This window comes from Calonectris borealis, chromosome 6, assembly GCF_964195595.1.
Source record: "Calonectris borealis chromosome 6, bCalBor7.hap1.2, whole genome shotgun sequence".
Classification (NCBI taxonomy): domain Eukaryota; kingdom Metazoa; phylum Chordata; class Aves; order Procellariiformes; family Procellariidae; genus Calonectris; species Calonectris borealis.
In genome coordinates this window covers 29,029,927-29,048,621 of record NC_134317.1, presented here as the reverse complement: position 1 = coordinate 29,048,621, position 18,695 = coordinate 29,029,927, and the positions used below count along the sequence as shown (strand labels likewise).

Here is an 18,695-nt window from a genome sequence, read left to right as displayed (position 1 = left end):
TCTTAAGGATCGGAGAGGAAAGAGCAAAACAAACAAAGACAACCAAACAATTCATGCATAAGGCCTGTGGAGTACCACAGACTCATGACAGAAAAACTGCTACCCATCTGGGAAAGGGCAGAAAAATTTTCCCTTGTTTTTCTTTGAAGTCAAGGAGACTACTGAGTGAAGGCAGACACAGCTGACAACCAGAAAGCACAGTTTCTTTTTAGTCTTTGGAATGAGACTAACACAGCATAAGGACAGCTCACTATCAGCTTTATATTTAACATGCTAAATGCTCCAAAAAATCGCTAGTCAATCCCTAGTCACCAGAGGGCCCAGAATATTTCTTGATCTTTAGTCATCTTCAAATGATTACGCTCTGAGAAATACCTAAGACTAGGTACTACTATGACTAGGAGTCAAAACACAAGAGCATGAATAAGGACTGATAACTACTACTTTCTGTCTCCTTCACCTATCCTCTTCACACCACCGTACACCAAACTTCATTTTGGATGAACAAAACCCCATTCTTCTTCCATTCTTTTTCTTCCTCTTTCCTTCTCTGATTCATTTGCATGTGTAATTAACACATTCTGTTTTTCTTGAGTAGATGGAAAAACAAACATTACAAGTTATAATAGCCACATAATAGCAAGACAGGCTTAGGTATCAGAGAGCTTCCATCTTGGGTGGTCTCTCAAGGTGAAAATGCTTGCTACAAGCAACCTGACATACAAGTTATATGCACACTACAATCACCTCAGTTTCATTTTTTAAAAATGTCCCAGTTCACATTTTAAGATAACGAACCTGCTCTGAGCTTCTGGAAGACAAACAATAGAACACATATATATAAATCAAAAATGACCCAGAACATTTTAAATCACACTCAAACTTCAATTTGATTTGCAGCACTGGAACCCTTCAAAAATAAGAGCATTCTGATTTTATACTGAATCTGAATGAGAAACACTCTCTGAATATGGCCCACTATCTGAATATTTTTGGAATAAAATATGATGTAGAGAACACATCAGTAGAGGGATCACATAGCCCACCTTTACATCACACTCCAACCTTTGACATTTAAGAATATTTCAGTGACAAACAAGTATGCAAAACCAGAACAGGCAAAGATAGTTGGAGACACACATTTAGACAAAGAGGTCCACACACTGCAGTTGTAACAACTACAGAAAAACTCCCTTTAAAGTCTCAATTGAAACTGGAGTGTGCTGTATGCCAGGCTCTGAATCCAAGATAACTATATGAATGCAAGAATGCAAGTGTAAATTGATCTTCAGTTATAAACTAAGAATAATCTTTAGCTCATCAAGCCCATTAGACTAGATTGCTTCAACAACACAGAAACACAGAAGACTCACCCCTATGTTTAACACAACAGCTCCAGAACAAAACATCTCTAAGTAAAACTAGAATATTTTAAGCTTTATCTTTCATACCCCAAGTTCTCCGTGTCAAATATTAGCTACAATATTCAATTAGTATTGTTATGCTAGTAAGCAAACTGCTACACAGCTACAGGCACCTGGCAAATAATTAATTAGCATTGAGTCTGGCTTTTTGTTTGATATCTGAAGGTAACACTGCGGAGTTGAGGGACTACAGTCATGATTTCTTAAAATCCAGCTTAAAGTGAGCGCACAGAACTATGAAGCTACTCCTTCAAATTGCCACCCGTTTTTCACACAGAAATGAGGGAAGAAAAAAAAACTTAAGAAAATAAGTAAGACATTTGTACAAGACTACTGTATTTAAAAAGCAAAGTCCAGGTTAAATGAGTGAACAACAATGTTATTTTGCCAACTAAAACTGAAGGTACCTTAAATTCAAACTATTCAATACAGCTACAGATATCAAAAACACAGGCTGGCTGTAAATTCACACAACTCAGTTTGTAACAAACTCAGCACTGAAGATCTTGAACAAAAAATGATAAATGATGCAGCACCTACAATGAGAGCAGCCACCACTTCAGTCCTGCATCTAGAAACTATCTAAGATTATTTTATTTACAACTGTTTGGGCCTTCCTTTGATGAAGTGATTAATGTATTTGCAGCTGACACAGGACTGCTTATCAGAAGCAGCTGGGAGTTTCAAAAGTGTGATTGAGTAACAGCAGACTCCCACAAAACAGAATACAAACGCCTGTAAAACAATGCAGAGTGGGTAAGCTGAAATCCTGTAAAGCCTTGTAACATAAACTGAGCTTTAGACAAAGCTCAAGTAAGAAAAAACAGTAGTAGATTACAGAAGTATATCCTTAATTCCACATAGAAAGCCATTACATGTTTTTCGGAAAAAAAAAATCCTCTCCCTCAATCATATGAAAGTATTTCACTTATTTCACAGAAAACGGTAGGACTTTTCTGCTGCAGTGCCATCCTATTTTCTGCATGGATCAACCACTGAGCAGAGGCTGGGGAGGAATTTTGCTAGAAGGTTGGCAGACTTGCACTGTCAGTACGTCCAGCCAGACCCCAGACCACCACTGTCTTCTCACACTTCCAAGGTGGTGCATTGCAGCAATGGCACCAATTCCCACCTGTGCCGCTTCCTGTATCAGCCCTAATCAGTTCTCTCCATGCTCTCTGATAACCTACCAGCAGTTACAGTTCATTGCTCTCTTTAGAGAAGTGTTAAGCGTGGATTTGGGGTCTTTTTCCTCACTCAGAAAACAGAGAAAATACATGACCTTTCACTGTACCTTTGGTCTCAGAGCTCCAAAATAGAGCCATTAGGAACAGTTGTAGGCCCCAGTGCCAGAAAGATGCTGAGACAGTCATGGTAGTTTTAAATACCCAAGCATTGTAAGTATTTGAAGATGTAAGTAGAGTCCCTCTAAGGCAGAAGTAAATTCATTACAAGCGTAAGAAAGAAAAAGAAAAAAAAAAAAAAAGGGTGATGATGGAAAGTAATAGATCAACTAAGAATTGGATGTGCAGGGAGGGAAATAAAGGATTTTCAGCCATACGGGTGTTGGAGCAAGGTCTGTACTACATGAAGCTGTTACATGTCACTTTGTTCTCACATGAAATGCTAAATTAACCAGCCTCTCTCCTCCCTTTACTTCTCAGTAGCAAAAATGACTGGGTCAAGAATGTTCTCAAGGCACAACTAACAGGCAAGCACTTCCTAATTCCATAAATATTAGTCAGCTTAACTGGTTCTGGCTATTGTTTGAAAGAAAATGAGCAGGAAGTTTAAAAAGTAATAAAAATATTTACCAGCATAATATTACATCATGGGAATTATTCTATAACCTCTCCTGCATTTTGTATTATACTAATAAAATTTATATTATCACAGTACAATATTGATAAGTTTTAGTATTGGACTTCTGAGATACAGCAAATACACCTGGTGAATAGCCCGAACAACCTCTGTCTCTAATCATATTGGCAGAGCAAAGTGATGAAACTGGATAAAACCCAAACAAGGACAATTCTCTCACTCCTGAGATCACCTTCCACCTTCACCTGACTGAAAATACAGAACATGCCAGAATTAACATATCATCCAAACTTTATTCCATATGCCTAACTGCACCTCATGAAGTGGATTGGGGCCAGATAGAAGACAACAAAGAAGAGAATGAAGTTATTCACTCTTTCATTGAAATTCAATACCACCCTGCCCTGCCCCTTATCCTGAAGCACAAAAAGAACTGTTTCTCTTGTTCCTCCAAGTATCTTCAAGAAAACAGAGTCACGAAAGAGTTGGGAAGGAACCCCTTCAGAGATTTAAAAGAAAACAGAATGCGGCAAAGCAGGATAAAAGTCACTGCAAAACAGCTAACCAACAGGTAAGTAGAGTATTCAGCTCAAATATGGAAAACAACACCTGAGGCACATGTTCCAGTTACTGTTTTGTGGCAACTTTCTCCAACCCTGTGGCCAGGAATTTCTTTCCAGAGCTTGCAGGAGGACCACATAGAAACTTTCAATCCAGTCAGTACAACCCCACAAGAAACTTCAAATGAAAACAACAGCTGGTAAGCACACTTGATTGAACGCTGTATTTGCATATATTTTGCAACAGTCCTGAGATGCCATTACAACCTTCTTTTTGATTTGCAGTTTGACGCCATCCGTCACTCATACAGATGAGTCCAATTTACTTTTCAGTTAGCTACCTCATTCGTTCTTTTTGGGCTCCACAACTGTATCCACATACATTGGCTCCACATATTATGCCATGCTCAAGCATCTACAGAAGTAAGATTTCACTGTAAAATTAAACAAAGACTTATTGGAAATGCCTACAGCAAACAGGACATAACACAGCCATTATTCACAAGAATGCTGAAGGCTAACCAGGTTACAGGAATGCTTTATCACGATGCACTGTCAATAGGACTTCCAGTGTAACATTACCTTCTCATTAACAGAGGTGATTATATCTCAGTTTCCCCACTCTCACACACAATCACCAGTAGAGAGCTGGTCACTGACAAGTTCAGCCACAAGATGCTGAAGGCTTTTCAGCAAAGTAATTGGATCTACTTTCACTAAATTTTATCACTACATGCGGTGCCTGCAAAAGGAAACCAGCACATGCAATGAAGTAGTCGATTCTCTTTTTTAAATGGCTACTAAGTAAGGAAACAGCCATTGTCAGTTAATAGAAAAAATAATAACATCAGAATTTACTAGTGTCACATAAGGTAAGTGATCTGGCCTCCTACAGAACCTGCAACAGCTTTGGCTGCATTATTGGAGGTCTCTCTCACACTAACTATGAAGTTAGGCTGCAAAACAAAAAGCAACAAGGAAAAAGCTTGAAAATTCATTAAGTGAGCTTAGCAATATTGCAATAGTATTAAACAGTTTGATCATTCAACTGCAGCTTGTATCTTTGAGTATTAATGCAGATATTTATCTAAAACCATCATGTAGAAAGTGATTCACGCTCATAGTTTAAAAACAAAAGCTAGCTTTTGTTTTTCTTCCCAATTAAAAGAAACTCCTTCCCACAAAGCCTCCTCTCTCAAACTTTTTCCCCCTATATTGCAGAAAAACATTTTTCCTTTTAACAAAAACCAGTAGTATGAAACTTATCATGCACAAGATGTTTCAAAATTGAAATAACAACATTTTGCAGAATGTTAATAGTCCACTACAACCTATTTCAAAACAACTACTGTGTGTAACAGGGTTATACGGAGCTAAGACCTGCACTGTCAAGTCTGCTTATGAACACTACCATCCAGGATTTCGCTATACCATCAAGTTGAGTTTTTTTTGCTCTAAAATCCCTATTGATAAGCCAAACAGTTAATCTCTAAACACACAATGCATAAAAGGGATTATTTCAAACCAGAAAAATGGAAGACACTTATAATCACCACAGCATTCACATTTGAATGACAGCTAAATATAAAGACACATCAAGCATTCAGCCATCTGGAAAGAAGCTGGTATTTTTTTCATATTGTCTATTCTCAAACCTTTAAGGCAAGAGTCAGAGGTTGACCAAGACTTCCATTCAGTGAGATGCTCATTTCCTATCTACAGCCATTAATGAACTGCTGTATGAACAATAAGCCAGACTCCTCCACTTTTGTTGAATTCAAAAGACAGTTGTGTCATACCAAGACAAACAACGTGTGTATACTGCCAGATGTATGTTACATTTGCAACATCTGAAGTTACTGAAAAAGACCTACCTAGTGTTGTCCTAGTGTCTTTGAATACGGCTTATTTAATAAAATGATGATAGCAATGAATATATATTTTGTTCTTCCAGACAAGAAAGAATACAATGGCAACATACATAACTGCAAAATTCAGGATATATTAAAAACCACAACCAAGGCAGGTATTCAGCCTCTATTCAGAGTTAAATGCAAATGAACATTGCTGCAGCAAAACAAAAAAAACACCAAAAAAACAAATGCAAAAAAAAACACTACACACATTGCAAGTAGAGCTAGCAGAGACCTGGAATGAGGAGAGCGAGGAGAAGGATGACACAGTCCAATTTTAGCACTACATTTTTAATGCTACATGAAAGGTCTAACAAGAAAAGGCACACTGCATGTACAAAAGCAAACCATCTATTCCTTTCAGTTTCTGACTTGCTGCAATTACTCCCCCACAACACACAAAATCTAGTTTAAATGGAAGATGGCCTAAACCAACATTTTTCCAGACTCAGGGATTAAGGGGTCAACACTGGCATACTCCCATCTGATCCATCTTACTTCAAGTGGAAGTATATGAAAAGGATAAGAGTTTAAAGCAATTTTGTTCTGTTGACAGTTTTGAAAAATAAGTGGATTGAATACAACAGTAATCATAAGGAGAGAAAAACCCTCAGAAGTAATATATTGAAAATGCATAGGCCATGAGTGTTCTTTCAAGCATTTCTGAGTTATGTAGAGTATTTTGAGCAAAAAATTAATTCTTAATTTTGCCATTTGTAAAGCCAGTGGAGTGTTTTCTATGAGAGTTTTTCAGGTAAAGGTAGTGTCTCCCATCAGTCAGGAGCAAAATGAGAGCTATCCAAATAACTGTTACTGAAACATTAATACAGAAGACTTCTCTGGATTTTTGAGTGCTAATCTTCTTGCCTAACATAGAGGAGTCGTCGTTTATCATTGACAGGACAGATCCTAATGTTAGATTTCTTTTTTTTCCCCCACACACGAACATCTACTTCCCCCCCCCCCAAAAAAAAAAATCTATCTTCCTTTTTCACAGCAGTCTAAACAAAGCCTGCATCATGACTACTACTATGCAAACGTTGGTCTTTCTCTATGCACAATGTCAAAATGTCAATGAACCTTCTCCTTTTTGTTGCCCAGCACAACTATCTCAGGTTTCCAGCTCTTCAGGGAGTTTTCTTTTTGTAGCTTATAATGCCAGGAACTCCTGAAACATTTGTTCAGAATACATTCATTACAGCCAGCAGGGGAAAATTAATTGTGAATTGGCAGCAGCTAGGTTTTTCAAACAAGCCTAATTCTGTGGGAGCCGAGTATGTTAACTCCCTTCAGTCCTTGAAAAATCTCAGCAAGTCTTTCTACCCCATGCAAGACATGGGAAGATTCAATTCAAGGGAGCAATCTCCTTTCCAATCTTCTATTCTTTGGGCAGACAAAGAAAACGTCTGCCAGAAGCAGAAGATGACAGCCAAATTTCCAACATAAGCTGAAAAAAACATGCCATATATGTTAAATAAGGCAACTGATAGAAACACTTCCGAAAAATATGCCAATAAAGTAAATTTGATATTGGTATACTGTTGTAACCTATCCTACAGAATGGGAAGGGCGAGGAAGACGACAAAGACAACTTCTATAGAAAATCTCAGTAGAGTGAGTAACCTAAAGAAAATACGATCGAAGTCAATGAGTCAAAGCAAAGTATGCCACATCTTTGGCATGCTAGAGCAGACCAGATATTTCCTCAAATTTAGAAGTCCTTACTCAGTATGAAATAAACCAGCTTGTAAAAATAATCCAATGTACGAGGCTGACAACCTCGTACTGTAGCCAATTATTTTATTTATTAGAAAAAAACGTTATACCTTAACAAAAATCATTGCTATAGCCAACAACTTTTTAACTCAATGTGAGTGGAACAAATGTGGTTTGGAGGTAAACTGCATTTTCATAGAGTTCACTATATATAGACATTTGATTGATGCAATGATGTATTTGCCTCATTTTTTTCCTGCAAGCTTAACAAACACGTATTTTTTCTAAATGCAAGCCCTCTGGAGTCTTTACTCAGCAAAAAAACTTCCTGTATGACTTCTGGTTTCCATACAGGCTTTCATGTAGACAACTCACAGTTGTTTAGACTGCTATGAAAAAGGAAGATAGATTTTTTTGGAGGGGGGAAAAAGTAGATGTTCGTGTGTGGGGAAAAAAAAGAAATCTAACATTAGGATCTGTCCTGTCAATGATAAATGACGACTCCTCTATGTTAGGCAAGAAGATTAGCACTCATTAATAAGAACGTCTTTAAAAAAATAACTTAAGTAGTGAATGGATGACATCAGGATTACTTATTTTAAAAGCAGAAGCTCGTTTTAGTTAAAAAAACATACAGGTGAAATACAGTATGATCATCCAATTTACTGATGACAAAGTATGACACAGGCTAGAGGACCAACAGAAGAAGTTACCCACTTGGTTTTGTCCTGGATAGACTGAGGAACACTTTTCATTACACAACTGCATAGGCCTTACCACCCGTGAAAGGGAAAAGATATGACTAAGCCTTTCAAGGCTTAAACTGCTGCAAAACAGCAACCTCACCTTGATCAGATTTGTATTCTGAAGCAGAATTACTTCTACTTTTAGAAAAGCTACAGACACACTGTCACAAGTAGCCTTGTTTATTGATTCCCCTACTTCTGCACTACTGTATTTCTGTCCTACCTTTGTGGTGTTCAGCATTTAGGATAAATCCAACAAAAATTCTGAGATGAGAACCCTCCATCAAAATCCTTACTGAACTAGTTAAGAAAGCCTTGTAGAAAAGGTTACAGCTGGCAGAATGAGAATTTCAATAGCTGCTCAACCAGGAATCCACAGGAAAGACATTCTGCAACTGACGTCTGGGCAGGAGTTGCAGGGTTAGACAGCACATGCAATTCTGACAAGCTATGGAGGAAGAAGTTAGTTAAGTAGAGTTCCAGGTCACATACTATCTTCCTTATTCATAAAAACTCATCACTTACAAAAGGTCTGTATCCAAATCAGTCTACAGCCAACACTTCCACTAACAGCAAAGTCTTAGGCCTTAAGTTTGCGGTCTGGTTTCACTTCTGGCTTGTGCTCAGAAATAAAAAAGTTGGCAAGCAGAGAATGTTAGTGGAAAGCTTTGTAACACTCTAAATACTATCCATCAAATTCATCACCAGATGCGTATCACAGGGGATTATTAAAAAAAATTATCATAGTCAGTTTAGGCAAAAGTCACAGCAGGCAAACTGTGCCACTAAGAACTGAATTCAACAAAAAATACCTGACTTACAGAAACTGAAGTGAATGATACCTACATTCAGTAGCAGTTAGAGTCCTTAAAACATAGAACAATGGTAGAATTATACCCCAAATCCTCTACATGAAATTCTGGCTTTATCACCATTGATGACATCCAGCACTGCAAGACTAACAAAAAAAAGAAAAAAGGCCAGGAAAGTTTGAGGAGAAAAATAAATAACCATCTATATGGACATCACCGAAATTTATAAAGATGCATTTCATTTAAGTCTGCCTGCCCTACAGGCACACCAGCCAAAAGAACAGCTGCAAAGCAGCACATGCAGTTTTCAACCAGTCACCTTCTGTAGCAGCTGAAGATCACCCATCTACTTACTGGAAGGACAGAACCTTGTAATGGTAGCTTTCAGGGAAATGTGAAAACACTAACTACTTTACCACCACCTCTCATGGGTATTGGGAAGGCATAAATCCATGCCCAAATTAAAAGAAATAATCTTCAACTGTAGGATGGTGTACAGGTGGGTGCTCAAGGTCCGTTCCAGAGTTCAGACACAGGATAAATCCACCACATACAGGGGATTAACCCATCAGGATTTATGGCTTGTCTCTCCTTCAAAGATCCAAATAGAGACATGCTGGATTCTAACCTCTTTTGGAGCTGGAACTACTCTTAATTGACCTGTACACTGACACCCAAATTAAAAGAAACAGGAGATGATTATATAAAGTAATTTTTCCTCCTCTCAGAAAATCTTTAACTTAGATATTCAGGTTTGCCAATAAAGATCAGCTCAGCTATTGATGGATTGATGAGAACGAGATAGTATCTTCTACAACAATCTGAAGGTCTTCTAAGGTTTTAGGGAAGAGAGATGAACAGAGGAACTGATTAGGCAAAGAAAAAAAATAAAGCCACACAATTTTCCAGGAATGCAGGTCTCAGAGCTTCTTTGGATTGTATCAAATTCTCCTTTAGTCTAAGCACTCCATTTTCTTCTACTGATTGAGAAATTACTGCATTTTTGTAAAGGAAAATTATAGGGAAGGTGCATGTTAAGATTCACGAATAGCTAGTATTTTGTTCGGAATCTGGAAAACATTTTATCAGGTAAGCTGTACTGCAAAACCATTTGGCTCAATGGAGCCTCATCTTTGAAATCGAATCTGTAGCCAGAAAAAACAAAGAGCCCAAACAGAGCCAGCTGTTAGCCTCTACCCATCACACTGAATTCTATGATTCCAGGTATCAGTCTTTGTTAGACTACAATCATTCATCTTCCTTCCTATCTACCATTCATACAAATGGTATCCTTATTACCGGCTGTACAAAACATGTTCATTCAAGCATACTGAAGTTTTCCTTTTCATACATGTAATAACCAATACAGAAAAGCATTGAAGTAAGAGGTCTCACTGTGGTAATAAAAGCTGCCAGTGCATCCTCATGAAACCAGCGAGCAACTTGTCTAAACCTCCCAATTCAGGAGCATTCCCAAGAGCAAATCTAAGCACTAGAGTAGTGCTGTGGCACCTGACACAACAAAACAAAGCCATCAGTTCTGAATGGATGTACTGGTGGCATAAAAATTACAGGTTTGCACTGGAAAGTAAGACAGATTTTGATGACATTAAAACATTACGACAGTTCACTTAATGGAGGTATCTATAGCACAATCACTAGGCATAAGAAAAAAACAGTTACAGAACCAAGTCTTACACATTTCCTCTTCAACATAACAGTGAGGATAACAGTCCAAGAAAGTCCTATCCAGTGCAATTAGTAATTTCTTACAATACAAAGTTTTATTTACAAGTAAGTTATTGAAGTAATCCTACGTAAGAAATAAAGTACTGACAATAAGACTTACAGAACTGCAACAACAACATATAACCTGAGGAGAACAAACAATGCTTTTATTAAGGAAGATACTACGCAAGTACTGCGTAGACTTCTTTTCCAAAAGTTCTTGCAACACGCTGATTTTCTAAATTTTTCACATGAAGCAGTTTCCGCAGTCTACCAATATATCTAGGGCACTATCTGGTCAGTGGAATTTAGAAGTCCATTTCTATCAACAAGTCATTCACATGAGCCCATCATTTCCGTTTTAGTCAGTTACCTGACATAAAATGGGTACATCTTTATGCAAAAGCAAGACTCAAGAATGAAATATGAAAATACAAAGCAGAATCTGTTTTCAATGATACTAATTGCTCAAGACCTTTAGCGTTATCATATTCATTAAGGATGAAACACAGGCATCTTAATAGGGGACTAGAGGGAGTTTTCAATAATGAAGCAATAGGTCTTCACGCCTAGGAAAGCTGCAGTTATGACATTAGCATCATTAGGAAAGCCTAAAGAATGTTCTGCTCAATGGGGGAGGAAATCTGCTGCTTCAGTAGCAGGGTGTGAGACTCTGCACAGTATGGTGCGATTCAACTGACCTATCATACTGAACAAGTAAGGAGGAAAGTATAGTCACATAACATGAACCATTATTCCCAAATAACTGTATCTGTTAAAAACAAAAACATTAAGTTTTTAAGAAAATACCAATAGAACACAACCCTCCATTTTCAAATACTGAGAAAAAAATACTACAGCTGCATTTTATGCAGCAAGCAAACGCACCTCCCGGTTCCATCCTATGCCAGAAGGAATTTTTTTTTAACATTAGGACTACCACACTACATGGTGCTTCCCAAGTTGGAAATAAATACACAAAAAATACGACCTGGGGTTTAAGTTCCTTCCCCACAACTTCATACAAGACTACTCAGAGTTCACCTTCAACTGGGCAAAGAGCAATAGGAAGCAGTCACTACTGAGAAGTCTGTACTGCTCTTCAATGGCTTCCTTCTATGACTGTTTTAACAGTTATTACAAAATCTTTGGTGTCTCTCAAGTGATAACAACTGAATAGTACTCAGAACTTGATAAATATGATCTGGGAGACAAAAATGAAAACTCTTTATTGTCACATACACTGGAGTCTGACCTGCGGTATTTCCAGGATGAGTTATTCTCATTTTGCCTACTGAATTTCCACCAGTTTTATCCAGCTCTGCCCTGCACCTGAGCTCCCCTGAAACACATTAACATCAGGTAACTTAATATTCAGCCAAAAGCCCCAGTTACTAGCAGTAGTCTACTTCTTAAAAAGAACAAAGGGATCAGAAAATTTCTGTTTCAGGTTACATAAGTACATGATGTCCTACAAGACATTTTGTACAACAACTCCAATGGCAGTTTTTCTGTTTGGATTATAAACACCTGTTAGAAAGAGAAAAGGAGACTGGAAATCTACCAAAATCTCATTACATCAACACTAGTGGCTATGATGCAGCACAGCAGCAGACATTTTATGCAAAAGTGATAAAAAGGCAGGCACTTTTTAACTCTCGATTTTTCAGGATCACTATAAAAGTGATCCTGAAAATTCTTTGAGAGATCCAAAATTCTGCCACTTGGAAGCTATTTCAATGAAATTATCACCACCAGTGTTATTAAGTCAGTAACAGTTTGTTTTATATAGAATTTTTTAAATCATTTGTTTCCTTCCCTTTTCTTTACTCCCCCTACTTACGTGTCCTGTCTTCCTATATATGAATCAGTTACCCATAAATTCATACAACAGTAATGGAAAAGCAGTGTATCAAGTTATATTCTCCCTTTTTAGTATGATATCATAGTGGACAAACCCAAAGACTGAAAGCAGAAGTGATAATTAAGCTGTTCATTGATAATTAAGCTGAAATATATCAGTTTCCAAGACAATGTAAAAGCTCACTAACATACTGTAGCTGATTGAGCAATACTAAGACAAATATGGGAATGAATAGCTAAAACATTTCCTAGCAAAAAAGTTCTTAAAAAACAGAGCTTTGTTTTCATAAAACAAAGATTATGGATTAACCCCATCCCTATTAGAGCATAAAATAAAATAAACTAAGATGAACTGGGATAGGAAAACAAAACAAAACAAGCCCAAAAACTAGAGACCACGTCCAAGACAAAAGTGCCACACAAATACAACTGTATTACTCTGCCTTTATAAAGGACTAAATAATTACAATTTGCCCAAAACAGAAAAATGTTCATAACAAAGGATTTCTTTCAAAACTTTCCACATATATCTTCTGAAGAAATGTTACATTTTTGCAAGCATAGAGTTTGGAGTCAAGATAAATTATCATTTTCCCTACCCCCAATGTTTTCAGAGAAACTACAAGAACATTTAGTACTCCTCCTGCTTGCTGGCTGATTTACAACAGCAATACATAATTCCAGAAAACTAATTGTCATGTTGTGGGGCAAGCAAGAACAGAAAGAAAGGGGAAAAGTATTTTACTAGTAGGAATCAGCAACTGATGTAGACAGTCAACCTGCAGCAGCATTAGCTCTTTAAATGCATCTAATTTGGGGAAGATCACCAATACAACCCAAACAACCCACTATTTTCACTCTAATCAAAAATGCACCATTCTTGAATCAACTTAGTCGCTATATTATTGCTTCCTGCTCGGTCTGACCGCCAATTAAAATTACCATTACCATTCCAGCATCAACTGCTGGCTTCTGTACATTCTCATCAGTGGAAACACACACTCTAATGCCCACAACTGGAGGTCAAGTCCCTGTAAGATAGTTCAACCAATATTTGATTGTCTGTGTCAGCATTCCCAAAGGGAGGCCCACAAAGACTGTAAAAGTGAGCCACTCAAGAATTTAACTGTGCTTAAAATGACAAATTTTAAACTGATATTTAAATGACAAATTGCAGTACTTATTAATTTTGCTACATGGCTTCCATGTCCCACCCATTCAACTGGCTTCTACGAACAAGACTTCAGACAGGCAAAGTAGTCACTTCAAGCAAGTCATCTAGGTAAGTGCCATGCACGCAAACATGAGTAAATTGATACCCAGATGATAAACACCACTTCCCATCTCTGGCTCCTCCAGAGAAATAAAGAACATCTGGAGCAGAAGACGTTGTCATAATTTTTTCTGGGAAAAGTTTCACTGCAGCTTAAAGAAAAGTCATTGTGGATTTCACTTGTTAGTCTCATAGCCATTCTTTCCCCTGGGCATACATCACTTTCTGTACCAACAGCGTTAAAGGCCTTTGAGTTAGCAAACTAGCATCTCCAGCTGAACCCAGGGCTTCACAACAAAGCTGGTAATTCAAGTATTGCCTCCTACCTGGGGGGAGCGGCATTTCAAAGGGGAGAAGTATGAGCACAACGGTGAGTTTAGCTGGAATGCATTTAGTCCCATATGCATTGAGGAATTGCTTTGAAAAGAACCATGTGGACCCAGACAACAACACAAGAGCATATGGAACCCTTCAGTGATGACCCAGAACCCCTCCTTCTCCCTCTCTCATCCACATACTCAGGAAAAAAACCAAACAAAAGGTCTCTCACAATTCACTGGAAAACGATCAACAAGGTATCTTGTCTTGCATCCAAGGGCTATGCCTTATAGCCACAGAGAAGCAAACACAGTAACAATAGGCACAGCAACTCAAGTATTTTGCAGTACATCTGCTCTCACTCAAGCAAAGAATCCTAAATACAACTGATAACATGCAAGTGCTCCCCAAGGCACCAAAAACACTAAGTTACAAGAAATACTAAGGGACCGGGCTGACAATAAGGAATCATTAATCCTACTGTATCTACCTGTCAGCAGGAAGCCTTAACACACACACATTACTAAACAGCAACAAAAGCAGATCCTGACTCACAAAAAGTTCCACCAAGCTTCATTTCACTGAAACACAACTTACTTTCTGACAGTCACTTCCCCAAAAATTTATTTACAATCCTCACAAAGCAGCTGATCAACCAAATGTTTCCTTAAACATCTAAGACTATTCACATCATGAAATCCCAGAGCACAGAAATCTCGTAGTTGATACCGTAAGACAGACAATAGCTCATAAGTCCAGTTATTTGTATCCTCCAGAGAATCAGACAAGATCTGCCCATTCAGAACTGCAACAGTACCTCTAAAACCCAATAAGCTCAGTAGCATCAACAAATAATCACTGTCTGATTTTTCAGCTGAAACAATGGCCCAGTATTTTGTTTTAGTTAACAGAGCAATTGAGCCTTCATTACCAAACCTTGCCAATGCAGCCCAGCCAAGAAACCAAATCAAACTTGTAAGAAAATGCAGCAGGCTACAATAAGCAACTGTCTGCAGAGTTCTCAGCTATTTACCAAGTCTCGTGAAAATGAGAGACTTAGTCATTTACTGCATCAACTTTCCTCTCATTGCAAGTATAAAGAAGTGTGGAGTACTTTAAGCCAATTAAAAATTTTGCTATTTTTATACACAGAAATTGAAATATTTTACAATATACATGAATTAATGTTCTAATCGCGTATCTCGCCCTTTACCAGACAAGTGACTGCAGTGTAATAGCAAAACTAGGCTTCCAGAACAACCCCCAAAATACAGAGCCTCTCACACACATTTTTGTGGTATCTGACAGTATCATAACTATAAAAATTTCCCAAAGCTTGTATCCTAGCTACCTTTTTCATTTTCCATTCTGCAACTATGAAAGATATTCCTTGTATCAATATTCCTCCCTTCTCCAAATACTTTAGGCACTTTAACAATACCATTTTCCACTTTGTTCTTCTACAATATTTTAACACTTGAAAAAAAATTATATAAAGGACACTTAACATGCCAACAGAAACAGCAGTGTTCTGCCACAGGAAGTATTCCAAACATTCTAAATATTTTGAAAAGAAAAACAAATCTTCAGTTATCTTTAACATAAACCTGTTTATATGCCCACATCTCACAGCAGGTTTTAGCTGCTGATTACCTTGAGATAATCCCATTCTCTGTAAGATCCTACATTTTTGTAAAGGAAGTTAATTTTAGAAAGAGCCAATAGAAGGAAAATGTAAAACACCCAATCCATCCATGCTAAATTGGACAAAAACTCCCCACAAGGTAATAAAATTAATTGTTTGTGACTTCTGTATGATCTATTTTACCAACCCCAAATTTTCTCTCAGGAAAGAGCACTAACTCTGAGTGATACTTGACAAGATAAGAGGAAATTTATCTATTTATCTTTTTGGCTAGTTCCACTGCAAATCATGTAGACTGAAAACTAACTAATCAAAGCACTGCGAGAGAACTATTTAAATTTCCAGTGAACAGAGGGAGAGAGAGTGCAGAAGTCATAAAAATTTCTTTAGTGACTTGAATGAAAACCTGTTCTGTATTTTTCAGGTCCTCAGGCTGCTTCTCCCACCCTGCCTCTTTACACATCCTTGTACAAGCTCTTCTATAAGCACTGAATCACCATTACTCGAGGTGATCAGCACTTTTTGAACAAACTGGCCTGTATCCACTTTGTCCACCTACAACGCAGAATAGGGAACTCAGGACTTCTATAAGGGAGGAGGCAGAAAAAAAGTTTTATTTGCAAAGGCAAGAAATACAACAAGGTCAGAAACATGAACTCTGGCCTCCGGCCATCCTACAGAGAAGGCTGGATGATTTTGATCTCACACTGAAGCAGGCATAGGAGGTGACTGCTTAGCATAAAAATAATTTTCTTTAAATATTACCTAAATAGCAAATTGGGTACAAAATCATAAGAAACTAATTGGACTGTAGTACATCATAAATGCCTGGCATTTATCTGAACCTTTCTCAAGTTGTTGGAATTTCTCTCCTATAAATTGCTTATTGAGCCTTCTAGAACAGTCAGGGCCTTACTTAGAAATGCAGACACCCTTCTACTCCTTTCTAAAGGAATCAAGAAAAGGAAGTATTTATACAAAAGCTTTCCAGGCCACCATTTAGCCATCATCATGAGAGGATGTTCCAATGTTCCAATGTCCAATGACACGTTCCAATGTCATCACAAGAACAAATCAAAGCTGAAATCAAATTTTAAATTTCTAAGTGCAACTCAGCTGAAAGTAATTGTTTCTGATACACCCCACTCTTGAATAGAGACCACATGCCTATTTCAGAACTCTGTACCATACTTCAGTGCAAAAGACCTCATTGACTGTTGGCTGTAACAGCACCAAGAATTCCATAAACGTTCTGCAGTTATTACACACATGCAATATTCATTAGGAAAAAGATTTTTCATACAAAATATTTATCAAGCTCTATGTATCTTAAGGCAGGTTAAAGCACTACACTTGCTCAGAAAGACTAGCATGGGGACACTATAATTTCTACCACAGAGCAGTCTCAGCTGTTTATGATGGATTTAACATTATCAGTAGGAAGTTTCTCTCAAAATAAACTGGCTAGAACAAGAATTTTACTTCCAGTTTTGCACTCAGGATACCAAACAATTGATTGGGTGGAGAAGAAACCAGCACAGGGCACAAAATAGATCCTATAAGCCGTTGGCTGTACTTTTTATTCAGATGTCTTAGGAGGATGGACAATCCTGCAAGCCCCTAATTCAGGGCTTGTAACTGGAATCTCTTTTACAAAGCAGTATTTGCAACACTAGGCCTTTCATCAATATTAAACAGTATCCCATTAGGCTTCAGCACCTGCCTCTTGGAGGAAAAAGAAAGAAGTATTTTTATGCTCAATTAGGTACAACCTAAGAAAAACTCGAGCTCCTTTCATGTAAAGGAAGTCATCTACCCGTGCAGACAGCACCACACAGAGCAGCTGATGCCAGAAAACACAAGCTTTAATGGAAATAACGTAAGTTATGTTTGTGTCTGTATCAAGTTTGTTAGTCAACATGCACAGCAATAACATAAGAAACCTTGAAACATGTAAAATAAGCCATGCTAGCTTGCTAACTGAGCGGAACGCGCTCTCAGCCCGCCAGCACCAGCTGTTCGCACAAAGTAGCTGGCAGGGGGATTCACAGCACGGGCCCACGCGGGACGGGCGCCACCAGGACCATGCCCCGTGGGCCCCACGGCCGCGGGGCCTGGCAGCCCACCCCTCAGGGCCGCCGGCGCCCCCTCCAGCCCAGCCCTGCCGCCGGCCGTTAACGACCCCCCGGCCGCCCCTCGCGCTGGCCCCGGGCCTTCCCCCAGGCCACCCCTCTCGCCGGCCGTTACCCGCCGCTCCTCCTCGCGCGGGCCGTTACCCGCCCCCCTGGCCGCCACCCGGCCACCCCCCCTCCCGCCGGCCGTCGCCCCCCTCCCGGCCGCCCCTCACCCCCCAGGCCGGCTCCGCACGCGGCCGGGCCCTGCCCCCCGGGCGGGCAGGCGCGGGCCCGCGCCCTCACCTTCTCCTGGGCCTTGCGGTAGCGCTGCAGGGCCTGCTGGGTCAGGTCCCGCACGCGGAGCTGCCCGTCCTTGCAGGGCACCACGATCCCCGTCCGCCCGAAGCACACGGTCACTTTCATCTCAGCGGACCGCCATGCCCTGCCCGCCGAGAAACGGCGCCCGCCGCCGCCGCGCGGCCCGGCCCGGGGGACGGCGCAGGTGCGGGAGGCCCGGCGGCGCCGGCAGGTGCCTGTCCCCGGCCCCGCGGCGCGGCGGGGGCGGGCCGGCAGGTGCGCGCGGAGCCCCGGGGGCTGCGCCTCACCGCGCGCGGGCAGCGCCGGGAGCGAGGCCGCGGCCGGCGGCCTCCTTCCGCCGCGGCGGGCCGCTGTGCCCGCCCCTCCCCGCCCGGCTCTCCGGGGAGGCGCGGGCCGGGCCGGGCGGGGCGGCCCCGTACGGTGGGGGGGCGCGGCGGGGCTGCC

At 39.8% G+C, this 18,695-nt stretch overlaps 1 protein-coding gene across 2 annotated transcripts in view; it reads right to left on the bottom strand.

Annotated features, from left to right (window-relative positions):
• Nucleotides 1–18,466, bottom strand: part of PARD3B (par-3 family cell polarity regulator beta) — a 433,243-nt gene extending 414,777 nt beyond the window's left edge. For both annotated transcript variants that reach the window (XM_075153452.1, XM_075153453.1), the window contains exon 1: nucleotides 18,237–18,466. In XM_075153452.1, the coding sequence (XP_075009553.1) occupies nucleotides 18,237–18,356 (120 nt within the window). In that variant the 5' untranslated portion in view covers nucleotides 18,357–18,466. The remainder of the gene's footprint in view (nucleotides 1–18,236) is intronic.
• Between the last annotated feature and the right edge of the window lie 229 nt (nucleotides 18,467–18,695).